Here is a 19,747-nt window from a genome sequence, read left to right as displayed (position 1 = left end):
GCCCTAAAGTGTCAGAAACACTAAGGAGGGCCTCTCAGTAGGACAAGTGTGTGAACAAGCAAAACTGTACACAAAGGCCCTAGAGGGACTCAAGAATCTGAAGGTATAACCCAAATAATTCAAATGGTGCTAATCTTCAGATTATACTTTGGAAAACACCCTCAAGGCGTTGGCACTCCTTAGGGTCCAATCCTGGGTCCTCAGCCATCTTAATCAATCTTTCAATCTATACATTTCATGTGACTTACCATTCACAAAGCTTCACAGTTATGGCGTACGTGTTACTGAATTCCAAATGTCTACCTCCTGCCCGAATCTCTCTCCTAAACACCAGACCTTTGTACTTTTACATATCTAGAGCTTATCTTCCCCTGTCCCTCCCAAAACCCTCTTCCCTATGTTCCCTAGCATTCTAAAGAAGAAAACCTGGGTGCCACCTATATTTCCTGCCCCTCTTTTGCCCCATTCATTCTACTAATCACTAGGTCTACCTCCTAATATTGCCCAAATATTGTCTAAATATTGCCACATAAAAGTAGAAGACTCATCTCCAAAAGTAGAAGGTTCATCTCCAAACTGCTCTTAGCAGTCTAGTTTGAAGAAATATATTTTATTTTATTTCAAAATTACTTACTTATTTATTTATTTATTTTTTAGTAATCTCTACACCCAACATATGAGTAAACTTACAACCTCAATCAAGAGCCACATGCTCTTCCGACTGAGCCAGCCAGGCACCCCAGTTTGAAAAAATATAAACATGCATGAAGCTAGTATCATTTTGGTAATCCCAACAATCTTTCCAGTTTTCTACATTTTAAGAAAGGGCAGAATAAAAGTATTTTAGTGCTGTAAACTATTTTAGTAACAGTATGAATAATAATTATATATTGGGCCAGCTAGACCCACTATATAAAATACATGTAATATATAATATAGCTAGAACAGAGATTCTGTACGTGAAGAATCTGGCTTAACAACGAATGGCATGAAGGCACCTGGCTAGCTCAGTAGAAGGAGTATGTGATTCTTTGGGGTTTTTTTCTTTAATTTTATTTATTTATTCTGACAGAGAGAGTGAGAAAGGGAGAGAGAGAGAGAGAGAGAGAGAGAGAGAAGAAGATCTTAAACAGGATCTGTGTTGCCAGCCCAGAGTGCAACACAAGGCTCAAACTAATGAACCATGAGATAATGACCTGAGCTGAAACCAAGAGTCGGCTGCTCAACAGACTGAGCCATTCAAGCACCCCAGGAGTATGTGACTCTTGATCTCGTGTCATTAGTTTGAGTCCCATGTTGAGTGTAGAGATTACTTAAAAATAAATAAAACTTAAAAAAAAAAATATAGATAATTCTCTTCACTAGAACTTAAAGCAAACAAATTCTATTACTAATTATACATTAACTACACATTTTAACAAGAACAGGGGCAAAATTGCTTTGGTTATGTTACTGTTCATATCAAATTTAAAATTCCATATATAATATGGTTATTAAATAAAATTTTATAATCCAGAAACCTAGTTAGGTCAGAAAAGGGAAGATAAACATTCAATTGATAAAATATTTTTCATTAAATTGAAAAACATTCAAGACAAAATATTAATATTACATTAATTAATAATAGTCTCATCTACATGCTCCTCTAGTGAATGCACATTCACCAAAGTCATAAAGCTAGCTTACTAGGTTTTTCAAAGAGGTTGACTTAAAATTTTAGTTCTTTATCTAAAGAGCGTCTCTTATATACCATACCCGTCATTATAACCCTTACAGTGGAACCTTAAATGCATATTACTAAGTGAAAAAAGCCTATCTGAAAAGGCTATATACCATATATGACATTCTATAAAAGGCAAAACTATGGAGATTACTGGTTGCCAGGGGCTGGGATGGAGGGATAAACAGGCAGAGCACAGAGGATTTTTAGGACACTGAAAATACTTTGGAGTTGTTTTTTTTTTTTTTTTTTTGGTGGGGGTGGGAGGGTCTTGGTGTTGTTTTTTGTTTAAATTTCAAGTGGGTTCCATGCCCAACACAGGGCTTGAATTCATGACCCTGAGATTAAGAGTCACGTGCTCTACCAAGTGAGCCAACCAGGCACCCCAGCCCCAGGACAGTTAAAATACCTTATATGATACTATTAATGATGGACATATGCCATTATACATTTGTCATAATATACAACACCAAGAGTGAACCCTTATGTAACATCTTCAGGTGATAACAGTGTCTTAATATAGGTTCATCGATTATAACAAATGTACCATTCTGGTGGGGGATATTAACAGTGGGGGTGACTGTGCATGTGTGGGGGCAGAGGATATATATGGGAGCTCAGTGCTGTCCATTCAATTTTTCTATAAAACTAAATAGAACTCCTCCAAAAAAGTCTATTAAGAAAAAAAAAAAAAAACTTCAGTGGTTACCATCACAATTTCCTGTTTACCAAAACTTTAAATATTTATATTTTATATTCAAAATTTATATTAAAAACCAAATACATAATTTCTAAAGTCAGGCATAATATATTATCAGACTATGCAAACCCAGCCTTTGGTAAGAATTTACACCACATAGAAATTAATGTTGAAGGCTTAACTAGAGAAATTCTAACACAACTCATGAACTTGGCAGCCAAAAATGCAAAAGCCTAATCTGCTCAAACACCTTTCTAATTGAAAAGTTCAGCTGAATCAAAGGCCAGGTAAAGGTCCATATAATGAAAAGTCTGAATTACCCACCTAATTCAGAGAATGAGTAAAACCAAAATCTTAAGAAATGCCTAGGAACCACCCTAAGGACATTTTATTGTGAATGCATGGGTTTCCTTAAATATAGAAATGGTCTCATCACAAACACCAAGTCAAGTAATTGTCATACAGATACATCTCCATGAAATTATTCCACTAGTATGCATTTATCTATCAAGTTTTCTTGGTGTACAAAGTAGTTTATTATTAAATATATATAATACATATAATCTTCTTGAACTTTGTACATATTTGATAAGCAAAGCCATATAAGGAAAACTATTTCATATGAAATTAAAAATTACGTCTCTCATTTTTCTGATATCTTCAACATTTTTAATAAATCCTTCTAGGAAAAAACAGCGGTTTAATTTTCTGATACTTCAGTTACTTGCAACCTTAAACCTAATTAAGTTACCAAATCTCAAAATCAGTTTTAGACTGTAAAAGGATTTCAGTAATGTGAATTATTATTTAAATTAGTAAATAAAGTGCATACATTCAGAAATGAAAAATTAAATAAATTGATAGACATCATTCAAAACAACATTGTAACTGTTATTAAAACAAAACCTTACTTGTCTGGGTTTTTCACTCTGAATGTTGCATTAAGCGCTTTTAACCTGGAGTCTGCCTGGAAAAAATAATTTGTTCACTTAATACAATTACATTTCAGGGTATAAATCCAAACAGTTTTACTTTCCCTTTAGAATTAAGATGCTCAAATACAGTTTTCTTCATATCATTTGTCAAACACATTAAACATATCTAAAAAAAACAGCAAAGTAGTTATGTCTGAAAACACTATAAAAACAGTGTTAAAAAGTAAACTGAATAACATGGCATTCAATGATACCAAAGTAAAACAATTATAAACATCATTATATTAACAGGTATCTATCTATCTATATATATACACACACACAGCTCTGCATTATTGTAACTCAGAATAAATCACATGGAAGAAGTAGTTTACCTTTCTCCAAATCAAGAAAAGGAATGATAAACTAAATAAAACGACTGCTCTGAAGCATATACATTACTGCAGGTAGTTCCCAGGAATCCACACCAAATGTACATTGGTTTTTTTCATTTTCATGATCACTATTTTAAAAAAGGAAGAACTGAGGCACCTGGATGGCTCAGTAGGTTAAGTGCCTGACTTTGGCTCAGGTCATGATCTCGCAGTTTGTGAATTCAAGCCCTGCACTGGGCTCCTGCTGACAGCTTGGGGCCTGGGGCCTGGAGCCTGCTTCGGATTCTGTGTCTCCCTCTCTCTCTGCCCCTCCCCTGCTCATGCTCTCTCAAAAATAAACATCAAAAAAAATGTTTTTAAACAAAAGAACTATGGAAATGCCTATACTAAATACTACATACTAAATAAAGTAAAACATGTGAGATGAAATCAAATTACTTTCTAGCTGACAGAAAATGTTACAACACAACCTTTTTTAAAAATTTTTTTAAATGTTTATTTTTGAGAGGAACAGAACATGAGTGGGAGAGGGGCAGAAAGAGCCAGAGATACAGAATCCATAGCAGGCTCCAGGCTCTGAGCTGTCAGTGCAGAGCCTGATGCAGGGCTCGAACCCACAAACTGTGAGACCATGACTTGAGCCCAAGCCGGACACTTAACTGACTGAGCCACCCAGGCACCCCAAGAAAACACAACTTTTTAACTATTTTTTTAAACTTTTTAACTATCTTTACTTACTCTAGATAATTGCTCTCAAAGGAGGAACAGAGGGATCAGCACTAAATAATAATTGCATTCTATAAAATTTATACTTAACATATCCAAGTCATAGCCAAACTTCACACACACACACACACACACAAAGAAAAGAAAAGAAAAGAAAAGAAAAGAAAAGAAAAGAAAAGGAAAGGAAAGGAAAGGAAAGGAAAGAAAAGGAGAAAAAACACTAAATTATGTTTCTGACCAGGCACAGAAACTACATAAAAGGTGGTTCAATCAGGAATCAATTTTTTTAATGTTTCATTTATTTTTAAGAAAGAGAGAGAGAGACAGAGTGTGAGTGGGGGAGGGGCAGAGAGAGAGGGAGACACAGAATCTGAACCATGTTCCAGGCTCTGAGCTGTCAGCACAGAGCCCAACGCGAGGCATGAACCCATGAGCCGTGAGATCATGACCTGAGCCAAAGTCAAATGCTTAACCGACTGAGCCACCCAGGTGCCCCCATTTTTTTTTTTTTAAGAGAGAACGTGAGCAAGGGAGAGGGGCAGAGGTAGAGGGAGCGAATCCCAAGTAGGCTCCGCATTCAGTGCAGAGTCCAACATGGGGCTCAATCCCACAACCCTGGGATCATGACCTAGGCTGAAATCAAGAATCAGACACTCAACTGACTGAACCACCTAGGTGCCCCAGTTTCACTCCACCTTACTGTATCTCCTTTAAAACAGTACTACTTGAAATCATCTTAGTTGTTTACTTGTTTCTTAGCTGCCCACTAGAAGAGCCGTAAGAAAGCACAATGTGAATGGTGCTCCTGGAGTTATACAATGGCTGCCATGGCAATACGTTATTTAATCTGCTTTGTTCATTGCTATATCCCAGTGCCTCACAAAGCGTGGCACAAGACCATCATGCAGGAGGTATCGACTGAATAAAAAATAACCCCAACTATTCTACAGCCCCGACTATCTTCCTTCCCATGTTCTCTGTTAGTCCCACTTCTTCTCCTTTTCCAGTTCCTATTAAATATTTTACTTTCCTTATGCTGGATCTTGTCTTCCCTTTGTTATTTCATTTTCTGATTCTTCTCTTCCCCCACACCTTGCCTAGTAAGCCACTATCCAGCTTGGGCCTCTCTAATGTTCCTCTTCCCTGGCCCCCAAGTTGACTCCGCCGCAAGGTTCTTTATTCCTGTCTCAGCTCAAATGTTATCTCTTCAACCATGTGACCCAGTTTACCCAGGAAAGTCCTGGTTTATGCTTGTTGTCCTAAATTCATTATTAATAGGACCCCTTTTTACTCTCAAAAGAGTCCCATTAGAATAATAAATCTTATGGTCACCTATATCAAAAAAATCCTTGAAAACAAAAATTCTGTACCATCATACCCTTTAACAATACCCTTTAAAGTATCTTACTGATTTAAACATTAATTTAATGTCTCTACTACAATATAACCTCGATAAGAATAAGGGAGTTTATGTTTTCAGCTCATTCACTACTGTTTCCACAGCACCTAGAAGAGCACCTGACACTCTGTAGGCACCCAGCCACAGCGGCTCTCTGAGAATTTCTGTGTAATATACAGATTAGCAGAAATTTTAACGTTTATTTATTTTGAGAGAGTGAGCGAGCAAGCAGGGGAGAGGGGCAAAGGGGGAGGGAGGGTGAGAGAGAGAAACAGATAGAAAAGAGAATCTCAAGCCAGCTCCACGCTCAGCAGAGAGCCCAATGCAGGGGCTCAATCCCACAACTGTGAGATCAGGACCTAGGCCCCAACCAACTGAACCACCCAGGTGCCTCTAGCAGAAATTTTCGAAGTCTGGACTATGGGCATTGGCAGGCTCTACTCCAAGCAACAGACAGGGTCCTGGATTCTTCTGAGTTAACCTAAATTCATTTAAGATCTGGGCATATGGATGACACTTTCATGACAGTAACTTACTGAGTTAATGGAGTTAAAACAATATCACCTTATTCTAAATCAACTAGTTTATATGTTCGTTACTCTAAACTCTTTGCTCTCCTTTTACTGAATTGGTTAACATGAATATTTATATAAATATACACAAGACAAAGAACACCAACACAGAGCAGTGATGAAGAGTTAGTGCTCATGTTTGTATTAAATACAGCACTGATAAAAACGCAGTAGATTTTTATAATTATCTTGCTGGGTAAAATAATTAAATATTTTTAAGAAAATATTAATCTAATAGGCCAAAACTATACATTAAATTAAACGTGTGTGAGAAAAGGAAAACTAAAGTAAGGTGACATTTCAATCTGAGAATGACAATCCAAAGGCCAAGGTTAAAATATAAATATTTGGTCTGATTCAGAACAATCTTTTTTTCACAGAAATAGTTTCCAATACTTCCTTTACCAACCAATTTTACATAATTACAAAATTTACAACCAAACACAGAGGTAACATGGGATAAACACACACACACACACACACACACACAAACCTCACATACATGTTTGTGTATATGCATGTACGCACGTACATATATGTGTGAGGTGGTCTAAAAACATTCTATCTTACAACAAAACTTAAAATAAGAAACAGTCACAACAAAATAAGGAATACAGCAGGATGTAAGGATTTCTAAACTCTCCTCATAACATCTTATTTTCTGCTCCATTTAAAAGCCTGCTCCATTAAAAGCCTGATTTCAAATAATACTGCACATTAAGTATTACCTTTCAAAGACTTTCTAAAAGTGAAACTGGTTATACCATAAGGCAACCCAAACATGAAATATTTTAACTAAACTCTTAAATAGCACCTATACACAAGATTCAATGCACTCAGTAAACAGCATAGTCTATATAGATGGAAGAAACTCCAGAGCTTTTTCAAGGTCACCAAAGTCATGGCCAAAACCTAGGTGCAAGGACAAATGACTGCTGATTTCTAAACTAGTGACTAAATCTTGACTATTACATAAAGAGAAGTCACCAAAACAACTATGTTTTACTTTTCTCTTTTCCTTATTATCAGATGCTAACATCTTGGACTAGTTCTCAGAAAACCCTATCAAAATATAAACATTTTTCAAAGTTTTGAGTTATTTCAAATCCAACTCTAAATTAAAATTCAAGTATTCTGAGTGCCATAAAGTAATGAATTATAGCCAAGAAGATTCTAATGTTTTCATGCAACCTGCCAACAAAATGTTTATAAATTAGAATCAGCTTATGACAGAATTAGATACTTGATTATATTTTCCATGCAGAAACAAATTTTTCTCTTTCTAGTTTTTTGTGCTAAATTTCAAATACCTATGTGCCAATACATAAATCTCCAGGGGTGTTTTCAAAACTACTATAAAGACATTTTGTTCTTGTTGCCAAGACCTATTGAACTTTTGTTACTGTACTATCATATGAATTGTTTTATAAACTTATAGATTATATAAATTTACATTACATTTTTCTACTTACCTACTCAGTTTACAGAAGAGATGAAAACTTTAAAAATTTGCCAATATTACATTACTTTGGGGGACGATAGGGAGAGTAGACCGGAATTAGGGTGGCCATCTCACCATACCTTATTTTTCAATTTTTAGATAACAATTTCATTCCCAAACACTAATTATAATTACTAAATTTGAAAAGCTGTGTCACTAACGGATACCAATTCAAAATGACTCCTATGCCCAAAGATGACCACCACATCCCAGCAGACAGAAGCAGCACGACGCATGGCTCATCTTCTAGTCTGCTCTGACTGGGAAACCCAAGCTCAATTCTTCAGAACTGTCTTTCATATCTGATAAAGAATGAGTAAGTGTGTGCACAAGAATTGGAGTGGCAGTGGTACAGACAGCGGGAGTAAAAAAAAAAAAAAAAAAAAAGATGCAAAGTGTATGAGTATACTGCAGGAAAAATCTACAGTTTGTGTCTCAATTACTGCTTCAAAATACTCCTTCCCAATAGAATGAAATTCATAAATATGCCCTCTATAATCTCACTAGTAACTAAAATTACATAAATCCAAAGTGAATTCGCAGTGTTTCTTTGAAAACCTTACCAATGATATTAGATGCAAAGCCAATTTCCAACATTCGTTCATTCAATAAATACCAAGTACGCACGAAGTGCAAGGCACTGTGCTAGGAATTGTAAAGGAACTTGTCAAATTATTTCATACAAATTTTCTTACCTTCAGTTGAAACCCAGTTTCATTCACAGTCTCCTTCCAGTTACCTTCCTAAAAATTAAAGTTAATTTTAGAAATCATTGCAAAAAAACAAAAACAAAAACGTAAGGAATACTCCAAATAAAATAGATTAAGCATCTACTATTCTGTTATTCTTTCAGGGGAGACCAGAGAAGGGTTAAAAAAAAAGAATTCATTTCTAAGTTAAATATACAATCCAGATTTCAAAAGATTACCAAAAGATGGACCCAAGATTTTATAGATCTGGGCCTCAAAAAACTAAACACTAACTTTGATATCATTTAAGTGATGCCAGAAAGTACCATCTTTAGTATCCTTAAGTATAAAAATGTTAGCCAAAAGAGTGATATAACCCAATAATTTTGAAATCAAAACAAATTTAAAAACACAATTAAATGAATGTATATTAATAAAGCTGCTCCAAAAAGATTCTTAAGCATAAGCATTCTACAGTTTAAAAGAAAAAGATAAAATGAATTTTTTTTTGAAGACTTAAAGAAAGATACCTGTGTTAAAAACAAATAGAAGATTTTGTCTCTACAAAGGATGGGATGTGAGGCAACTCTCAAAAGAAAGTTTTCTAAACCAATCCGTCGTCTTTCCACAAAATCCGGGTCCATGTTGTCAGCAGAGAGTTTATGCCAAACAAATTCTGCCTAGGTAAACGAAACAATCATGAAGCATAATCTCAATGCTAAATACTTTTGAACTGTACTGCTGTTTCATTTCTTACCCTTTTCTCTGGTAGAGGTGGCACAACAATATGTGGATAGTAAACTAAAAGGTAGTTTCTCAACAATTCAAATTCACTATACCGCCTCCATAGTGAATCTGTTAGGACGCTTTGACCATCAGTATGTTCAACTGACCTGAAAAGGAACAGAATAAGATCTCTATTACTTATTAAAAATACAAATACAGCCCAAATTTCCATCAATGGATGAATGGATAAAGAAAATGTGGTGTATATATATACAATGGAGTGTTACTCGGCAATCAAAAAAATGAAATCTTGTCATTTACAACTACGTGGATGGAACTGGAGGGTATTATGCTAAGCGAAATTAGTCAGTCAGAGAAAGACAAATATCATACGACTTCACTCAAATGAGGACATTAAGATACAAAACAGATGAACATAAGGGAAGGGAAGCAAAAATAATATAAAAACAGGGAATAAAACATAAGAGACTCTTAAATATGGAGAACAAACAGAGAACTACTGGAGGGGTTGTGGGAAGGGGGATGGGCTAAATGGGTAAAGGGCACTAAGGAATCTAGCCCCGAAATCACTGTTGCACTATATGCTAACTAACTTGGATATAAATTTAAAAAATAAATTCAAAAATATATCTATCTGGGGCGCCCGGGTGGCTCAGTCGGTTAAGCGTCCGACTTTGGCTCAGGTCATGATCTCGCAGTTTGTGAGTTCAAGCCTCGCGTCGGGCTCTGTGCTGACAGCTCAGAGCCTGGAGCCTGTTTCCGATTCTGTGTCTCCCTCTCTCTCTCTGACCCTCCCCCGTTCATGCTCTGTCTCTCTCTGTCTCTAAAATAAATAAACGTTTAAAAAATAAATAAATAAATAAACAAACAAAATCTTAAAAAAAAGAATAGTATTTAAATTTTTTTTTTTCAACGTTTATTTATTTTTGGGACAGAGAGAGACAGAGCATGAACGGGGGAGGGGCAGAGAGAGAGGGAGACACAGAATCGGAAACAGGCTCCAGGCTCTGAGCCATCAGCCCAGAGCCTGACGCGGGGCTCGAACTCACGGACCGCGAGATCGTGACCTGGCTGAAGTCGGAGGCTCAACCGACTGCGCCACCCAGGCGCCCCAAAAAGAATAGTATTTAAAAAAAAAAAAAAAAAAAAATATATATATATATATATATATATATATATATCTGGATTAGCAATCCCTATCATAATAACACCAGCATTCTTCACAAAGCTAGAACAATCCTAAAATTTGTACAAAATCAGAAAAGACCCCGAATAGCCAAAGCAATCCTGAAAAAGAAAACCAAAGCTGGAAGCATCACAATCCCGGACTTCAAGCTGTATTACAAAGCTGTAATCAAGACAGTATGGTACTGGCACAAGAATAGACACTCAGATCAATGGAACAGAATAGAGAACCAGAAATGGACCCACAAACATATGGCCACCTAATCTTTGACAAACCAATGGAATAAAGACAGTCTCTCCAGCAAATGGTTATTGGGCAAACTGGACAGTGACATGCAGAAAAATGAACCTGGACCACTTTCTTACACCATACACAAACTCAAAATGGATGAAAGACCTAAACATAAGACAGGAAGCCATCAAAATCCTCAAGAAGAAAGCAGGCAAAAACCTCTTTGACCTTGGCCGCAGCAACTTCTTACTTGACATGTCTCCAGAGGCAAGGGAAACAAAAGCAAAAATAAACTATTGGGACCTCATCAAAATAAAAAGCTTCTGCACAGCAAAGGAAACAGTCAGCAAAATTAAAAGGCAACCAATGGAATGGGAAAAGATATTTGTAAACGACACATCAGATAAACAGTATCTAAAATTTATAAAGAACTTATCAAACTCAACACCCAAAAAACAAATAATCCAGTGAAGAAATGGGCAAAAGACATGAATAGACACTTCTCCAAAAAAGACATCCAGATGGCAAACCGACACATGAAAAGATGCTCAATATCACTCATCATCAGGAAATACAAATCAAGACCACAATGAGATACTATCTCACACCCTTCAGAATAGCTAAAATTAACAACTGAGTCAACAACTCAGTCAACAACAGAAGTTGACGAGGATGCAGAGAAAGAGGAACGCTTTTGCACTGCTGGTGGGCATGCAAACTGGTGTAGCCACTCTGGAAAACAGTATGGAGGTTCCTCAAAAAATTAAAAATAAAACTACCCTATGACCCAGCAATTGCACTACTAGGTATTTACCCAAAGGATACAGGTGTGCTGTTTCGAAGAAGCACAGCACTCCAATGTTTATAGCAGCACTATCGACAATAGCCTAAGTATGAAAGAACCCAAATGTCCATCAATGGATGAATGCATACAAAAGATGTGGTGTGTATATATATATATATATATAAATGTGTGTGTGTGTGTATATATATATATATTATACACACACACACATATATATATATACACAATGGAATATTATTTGGCAATCAAAAGGAATGAAATCTTGCCACTTGCAACAATGTAGATGGAACTAGAGGGTATTATGCTAAGCGATATTAGAGAAAGACAAATATCATACGACTTCACTCATATGAGGACTTGAAGATAAGAAACGAACATAAGGGAAGGGAAGCAAAAATAATACAAAAACAGAGGGGGACAAAACATAACAGACTCAAATATAGAGAACAAACAGAGGGTTGCTAGAGGGATTGAGGGAGGGGGGATGGGCTAAATGGGTAAGGGGCATTAAGGAATCTACTCCTGAAATCATTGTTGCACTATATGCTAACTTGGATATAAATTTAAAAATAATTAAAAAAGACAAAAACAAAAAAAACACCTGAAGCTTTGCTTAAAAAAATGTAAATTCCTGGACCTCACCCAAAACCCTGTAGCAAGTGATTCCTATGTACTTTAAAGTTTAAAAACCATGCGGTTTTCTTTTGTATGTGGTTATTTTTTTTTTATGATTTTATTTTTAAGTAATCTTTACACCCAATGTGGGATTGAATTTACAACCTCGAGATCAACAGTCACATGCTCCACCAATTGAACCAGCCAGGAACCCCTAAGAACCACTGTTTTGTTTTGTTTTTAATTGTAAAATCCATTTTATTTATTTTTTTTAACTTTTTTATTTTTTTAAAGAATTTTTTTTTTCAACGTTTATTTATTTTTGGGACAGAGAGAGACAGAGCATGAACGGGGGAGGGGCAGAGAGAGAGGGAGACACAGAATCGGAAACAGGCTCCAGGCTCTGAGCCATCAGCCCAGAGCCTGACGCGGGGCTCGAACTCACAGACCGCGAGATCGTGACCTGGCTGAAGTCGGACGCTTAACCGACTGCGCCACCCAGCCGCCCCTAACTTTTTTATTTTTTTAAATTTACATCCAAATTAGTTAGCATATAGTGAAGCAATGATTTCAGGAGTAGATTCCTTAATGCCCCTTACCCATTTAGCCCATCCTACTTCCCACAACCCCTCCAGCAACCCTCAGTTCATTCTCCATATTTACGAGTCTCTTCTGTTTTGTTCCCCTCCGTTTTTATATTATTTTTGTTTCCCTTCCCTTATGTTCATCTGTTTTGTGTCTTAAAGTCCTCATATGAATGAAGTCATATGATTTTTGTCTTTCTCTGACTAATTTCACTTAGCATAATACCCTCCAGTTCCATCCACGTAGTTGCAAATGGCAAGATTTCATTCTTTTTGATTGCCGAGTAATACTCCATTGTATATATATACACCACATTTTCTTTATCCATTCATCCATTGATGTGACATTTGGGCTCTTTCCATACTTTGGCTATTGTTGATAGTGTTGCTATAAACATGGGGGTGCATGTGTCCTTTTGAAACAGCACACCTGTATCCCTTGGATAAATGCCCAATAGTGCAATTGCTGGGTCGTAGGGTGGTTCTATTTTTAGTTTTTTGAGGAACCTCCATACTGTTTTCCAGAGTGGCTGCACCAGCTTGCATTCCCACCTAAGAAACACTGTTTTAAATTAAACTTACAGGTCCATGAAAAATACTAGGGTAGATAAATAAATACAAATTTATATTAAAATACAATTGTGAAAGTCAACTCAATAATCCTTTTGTGTACCGCACATTTGATGATGATCCACTTAAATATTTATTCAGAGTATAGCTACCTTACTCAAGTATGGTCAATTTTAACTCCTAGCTTCATATTATGATACTGTATTCAGTTCAAACTCAAAAGTAAACAACTATGGGGCACCTGCGTGGCTCAGTCGGTTAAGTGTCCAACTCTTGATGTCAGCTCTGGTCATGATCTCACAGTTTGTGGGATCAAGCCATGCCTCAGGCTCTGTGCTGACAGCGCAGATCCTGCTTAGGATTCTCTCTCTCTCTCTCTCTCTCTCTCCCCCTTCTCCACTCGAAATCTCTCTTTCAAATTAAATAAACACTAAAATAAAATAAAATAATTTTTAAAAATTTAAAAAATTTAGAGAAAAAAAGAAAAATAAAAGACTATAAATTATTCCAGATTATTCAAATCAAGATTCTCTTCTAGCAGTAAAAGTAATCAACAGTTAATTTCATTGCTCAGCTGAGTGATAAAATACTCACATACTAAAAATAAAAATACACTTTTTAGTTTTCAATTTAAGAATTTACAACAGTGACTATGGTTAATACTGTACTGCGTACTTGAAAGTTGTTAAGAGAGTAAATCTTAAAGTTCTCATTAAAAGAAAAAAATTTTGTTAACTGTATAGTGACAGATGTTAATCAGACTTGTAATCACTTCACAATACATACAAATATTGCAACATAACGTTACAATATGTGAAGTTAATATGATGTTATAGGTCATTATACCTCAAAAACAAGAACACAGGAAAAAATAATTTAGGTAAAGGTAAGCTACAGTTAACACTAATTTCTAAAGTATGATTTTTTTAAGTCACTAATCTAACTTAAAAAAAAAACAGAAATAAAACCCTCTGATGGGACCATATTTTTTTTAATGACTTTAAAAATCTCTGTGAGGGGTGAGTGGCTGGCTCAGTTGGTATTCAACTCTTGATCCCAGGGTTCTGAGTTCAAGCCCCACATTGGGCATAGAGCCTAATGAACCTAAGTTTTAAAAATCTCTGTGATACACATATGTAGATATGTAGGTCACAAAATTACCTAATTTTGGTGGGGAGATGGGTTAAATAGGTGATTAAGGAGTGCACTTATCATGATGAGCACAGGGTGATATATAGGAGTGTTGAATTACTACATGGTACATCTGAAACTAATACAACACTCTGTTACTAACTGGAATTAAAATAAAAACTTACACACACAGAAAACAAAAACAAAAGTAAAATGACCTTATTTTAAAAAGACCAACCTTACCTCTTTCTGTTCCTAAAGTTCCTACTGTAATGTAAATTTTCTCTGGTTTGGGGAAGATTCTTTTTTTTTTCTTTTTTTCTCTTTTTGGTGGAAGAAAGAAAACTATACTTACAAAGAAGGTTTCAGAATTGCCTATACATTAAACAACATTTACCAAGATTTTAACTTTTATTTTGGGTAGAACCACAGACCTGGAGAAGTCTTGAAAAGTCACAGGGTTCAGCCTTAAGGCAAGCTCAGTGACTTTCGGTAAACCTATGAAAATGCAAGGGTTAAAATGTTTTTTCCTTAAAAATGTATTCACATTAAAATATGGTTATAACCCTTTATCAACTAGGTCTGGTAGTTCTATTATTTTATTTTACTTACTATCAAAAAATCTCGCACATCTTTATTTTAAAAAAATTTTTCTTTAACGTTTATTTATTTTTGAGAGACAGAGACAGAGCATCAGCAGGGGAGGGGCAGAGAGAGAAAGGCAGACACAGAATCCAAAGCAGGCTCCAGGCTCTGAGCTGTCAGCACACAGCCCGAGGCGGGGACCAAACCCATAAATCCACAAGATCATGACCCAGGCTGAAGTCGGATGCTTAACTGACTGAGCCACCCAGGTGCCCCTCGCACCATCTTTATTTTAACTGAAAGCACTTCTGCTCAGTCTCTGCAGAGAGAAAAGAACTGGTCAGTATTTTGTCTTTATATAAATTGTTTGTAATTGGCAAAAGAGTCTTGCCTCGTCTTTCTCTAGACAAAATAGTCTCGGAGTAGAAGAACATTTTTCTGGTGAGTTTTGATTTCTTACTCCATGATTTACTCTTATCTGTTCAATTTACCCCAAAGTCTAAAGCTCTAGTCTCAATCAATTCTGTTAACTTTTTACTGACTCAAACCATATTCTCTCTTCCTATACCTCTCTTATTTACCTAAGTCTACTTCATACACCCCTGGGAACCTGGTCTCCTTTCTCAAAAGTGCATGGGAATTATTATGAGTAACACCAAAAACTCCACCAAAGCATATGTCAAGTAACATTCCAGGTCCCACAAGTATTCCATAACCTGCTCTTTACCTCCAACATAAGTACATTAAAATATAGCTACTGGGGCGCCTGCGTGGCTCAGTTGGCTAAGCATCTGACTTTGGCTCTGGTCATGCTCTCACTTCGAGCCCTGCAGGCTCTCTGCTGTCAGTACAGAGTCCACTTCAGATCCTCTGTCTCCCGCTCTCTCTCTCAAAATAATAAACTTTAAAATATATATATATGTATATATATATATATGTATATAGCTGCCAAGTGGACTATAGTAAAAGACATACCTATTTACTTTATCTGTTAAAAAGAAACAAAAAACCAAATACCTAAAAAGACAATCACCTGTAAACAATTCCATTATACAACATAATTTGCATCAACAGCTACCAAACAAAGCTTTTTCTAACTAAATCTAGGCCTAATTCTCATCACTCACCTTGTTTCAATGAGGTAAGCAGTATATGTTTCTTGCATGTTCATGGCATTTCTTCCAGTTCGCTTTTCTGCTTCTGAAACACTAATTTCTATCTTCTTCAACCCAAAATTATTTTCTGTCATCTGGACAAAAATTAATGGAAGAACAACAACAAAACCTTTAAGACAGTATTAAGAAAAAAAAAATTAACAGCTGTTATAATCAAATCCATTACTGGTATATATTTCAAGCAAATTTCTTTTTTTTTTTTTTTTTAAGTTTATTTATTTTGAGAGAGTGTGTATGAATAGGGAAGGGGTAGAGAAAGAGGGAGAGAGAGAATCCCAAGCAGACTCTGCTGTCGCACAAATGTAAGATCATGACCTGAGCTGAAATCAAGAGTTGGGACTGAGCCACCCAGGCACCCCAAGTTTCTTACATTTCTTGAGTTGCTAGGGGTTGCTAAATGATAGCAGCAAATGATATACATCTCATTAGCAGCATTTTGTAGCACATCAAACTTTTCCAAAGCTATTGTAACAAGTATCGCACATTTAATTATTAAAACATAGACGTTTTGTGTAAGTGACCAAGAATAAATCAATATAGAAATGCCGGGGCGCCTAGGTGGCGCAGTCGGTTAAGCGTCCGACTTCAGCCAGGTCACGATCTCGCGGTCCGTGAGTTCGAGCCCCGCGTCAGGCTCTGGGCTGATGGCTCAGAGCCTGGAGCCTGTTTCTGATTCTGTGTCTCCCTCTCTCTCTGCCCCTCGCCCGTTCATGCTCTGTCTCTCTCTGTCCCAAAAAAATAAATAAACTTTGGCAAAAAAAAAAAAAAAAAAGAAATGCCTACGAAGGTGCTCCTGGGTGGCTCAGTCAGTTAGGCATCCCATTCTCGATTCTGGCTCCAGTCATGATCTCACAGTCCTGAGATCAAGCCCTGTGTGGGGCTCCACAATCAATATGGATATTGAGCCTGCTTAGGATTCTCTCTCTCCCCTATCCTGATTATGCATGTGCTCACTCTCTCTCTCTCTCTCAAAACAAATAAACATCTTTAAAAATGTCTAAGAAAAAATCTAAAAACATTTTATATAAAGATAAATAATCCTCAATATTAATATCTAATTTTGGTTTTACCAAAGTCAAATCACTCTCTCAAAAATACTATACATATGCCAAAAGGCATGATTTTCAATAGGCAGGTTAAATTTAAAAATTAAAAAACAAAACAAAACCAGAAGTTGTCTTATATTCAACTTTAAATTTGCCTAAACGGGGGCGCCTGGGTGGCGCAGTCGGTTAAGCGTCCGACTTCAGCCAGGTCACGATCTTGCGGTCCGTGAGTTCGAGCCCCGCGTCGGGCTCTGGGCTGATGGCTCAGAGCCTGGAGCCTGTTTCCGATTCTGTGTCTCCCTCTCTCTCTGCCCCTCGCCCGTTCATGCTCTGTCTCTCTCTGTCCCAAAAATAAATAAACGTTGAAAAAAAAAAAAATTTAAAAAAAAAAAAAAAATTTGCCTAAACATTTTGGCAGTGGTTAAAAGGTTCCACTTGTGAGACAGCAGCAAGGTTTAAGAGCAGACTCCTTTCACTTCCTGCTAAAACACGCCCAAGTCTATGCTAAAGAACCAAAGAGAATAAACACACCACTATTGCTTCAAAGGCTGTATGTGTGGAAAGTGTGCCACTGAAGAAAGTTCTTGAAAATACCAAAGTAACTCCAAGTCTAAACAAGGAAGATAAAGTGAGACCATGTGATAGTTGCTATGATTTGGGGGTTTTCCACTTGCTCTCTCTCAAAGTTCAGAGGTGGGTTTTAATTACAAATACTGCACTACATTATAACTAAGAGCAGTTTGTGAAGAAGAATGTGAAAAATTGACATGAATGGAGCCATTTTAAAAGGGAGCCAAGCAACCACTGCAGAGAAATTGCCTTATCCGTGTCTGTTTGAACTCAACCAAAACCTTTGGACTAGGCAAAACAGCAAATGTTTTAAGCAACTACTTGAGAAGCCAGCAGAACAGGTACCCTGATCACAAGTTCAGAAGGTTATGGACTTTCCAAAGATAGAGTCTGTAGTAAATCAATGTATAGCCAAGAGTTTAGCCTTTTTTTCCCCTTTTAACTCATGTAACTGCCCCCTGCCTTCTTTTTCCTTATAAGCCTCTTAATTTCACCCTAGAAGCAGGATACTATTTGGGTTTTCTACCTGAATCTGTATTCCTCAAATTACAATTCTCTGATTCCAAATAAACATTAGTTTGCCTTTTACTGTGGCTCTTTATTTTCAGGTTAACAAGAGACAGAAGTAGCAAGATGGATGCACCAAAACATAAAAGAAAAAACTACAGTAAAACCTGCAATGATAATTTGTACAGAAAATTAAACCCATGTGCTATAAGGACAGAAAAAGCTATGTGATATTGCAAAAAATTAAATGATGAATAAATTTAGGAAATGCCCCCAAAATGCTGAATAAAAAAAGGAGAAGGTAAAATGCTAAAAGAAGATAAAAAGGACAGAGAACTAAAAGCCAACCCAATGGAACCAATGGAATAGAATTATTAGTAAAATAAAAAAACAAAAAAACAAAAAAAACCAGAAGTCACTCAGTTGTCAAATAAGACATTTTTTTTAAATATAATTTATTGTCAAGTTAACTAACATACAGTGTATATAGTGTGCTCTTGGTTTTGGGGGTAGATTGTCATGACACATCTCCTACATCCCAGTGCTCATCCCAACAAATGCCCTCTTCAATACCCATCACCCATCCCTGCCCCCATCAACCCTCAGTTTGTTCTCTGTATTTAAGAGTCTTTTATGGTTTGCCTCTCTCTGTTTGAAACTATTTTTCTCCTTCCCATCCCCCATGGTATTCTGTTAAATTTCTCAAGTTCCACATATGAGTGAAAAAACATAGGATATCTGCCTTTCTCTGACTGACTTATATCACTTAGAGTAATACCCCCCAGTTCCATCCACATTGTTACAAATGGCAGGAAGACATTTTTAGTAAGTATAAGTTGTATGTTTAGCTACTAAAAGAAAAAATAAGAGATAGAAGGAAATACTTCAACAAAAAAAAATTCAAAAAGTTACATAAGTACAAACCACTCAACATCAAGATTATGAAGCCATTGTTAGTTTAGATACATATTTATAAAAATCATAATTTGGGCCCATAGGTAAATACTATGATTTACCACCATCTACTCCAGTGAAAAATTCCCTCAATGCTGGAAGGACATGACTAATAAAGCAAATTATCTCCCCAGCCAAAAAGATAATGCCTATGAGTCATGAATTTACCCTCATGCCATCTGATTACATAGAAGGAAAAAAAAAATAAAAGAATAAAATCAGCTATCATAAAAACTAAAGAACGAAAACAGGAACACAACAATAACACCAGCAGGATTTGGTAGCTGATATAAAATTGCTAATCCTCTCAATAAAGCATAGAAGAGTGTCAAGATTAACAAAACCAGAGGCACAATTGTTAAAAGAATACATTCAAAAGAGTTAGAGATGGACTGACTTGACTGGAAAATGAGCCCAGGGACATG

General features: G+C 36.3%; 1 protein-coding gene across 2 annotated transcripts in view; it reads right to left on the bottom strand.

The window, feature by feature from the left end:
* The window catches only part of SNX4 (sorting nexin 4), a 71,554-nt gene that overhangs the window by 40,534 nt on the left and 11,273 nt on the right, over window positions 1-19,747 (bottom strand). For both annotated transcript variants that reach the window (XM_086675166.1, XM_086675167.1), the window contains 5 exons: window positions 16,198-16,319; window positions 9,374-9,509; window positions 9,147-9,296; window positions 8,623-8,670; window positions 3,332-3,387 (listed from right to left, as the gene is read on the bottom strand). In XM_086675166.1, coding sequence (XP_086531292.1) covers window positions 3,332-3,387; window positions 8,623-8,670; window positions 9,147-9,296; window positions 9,374-9,509; window positions 16,198-16,319 — 512 coding nt within the window. The remainder of the gene's footprint in view (window positions 1-3,331; window positions 3,388-8,622; window positions 8,671-9,146; window positions 9,297-9,373; window positions 9,510-16,197; window positions 16,320-19,747) is intronic.

The sequence above is a fragment of the Puma concolor genome, chromosome C2, assembly GCF_028749965.1.
Source record: "Puma concolor isolate L17-30 chromosome C2, mPumCon1.1.hap2, whole genome shotgun sequence".
Lineage (NCBI taxonomy): Eukaryota > Metazoa > Chordata > Mammalia > Carnivora > Felidae > Puma > Puma concolor.
The sequence above is the reverse complement of the archived record's forward strand: the minus strand, read 5'-3'. Positions and strand labels throughout refer to the sequence as shown.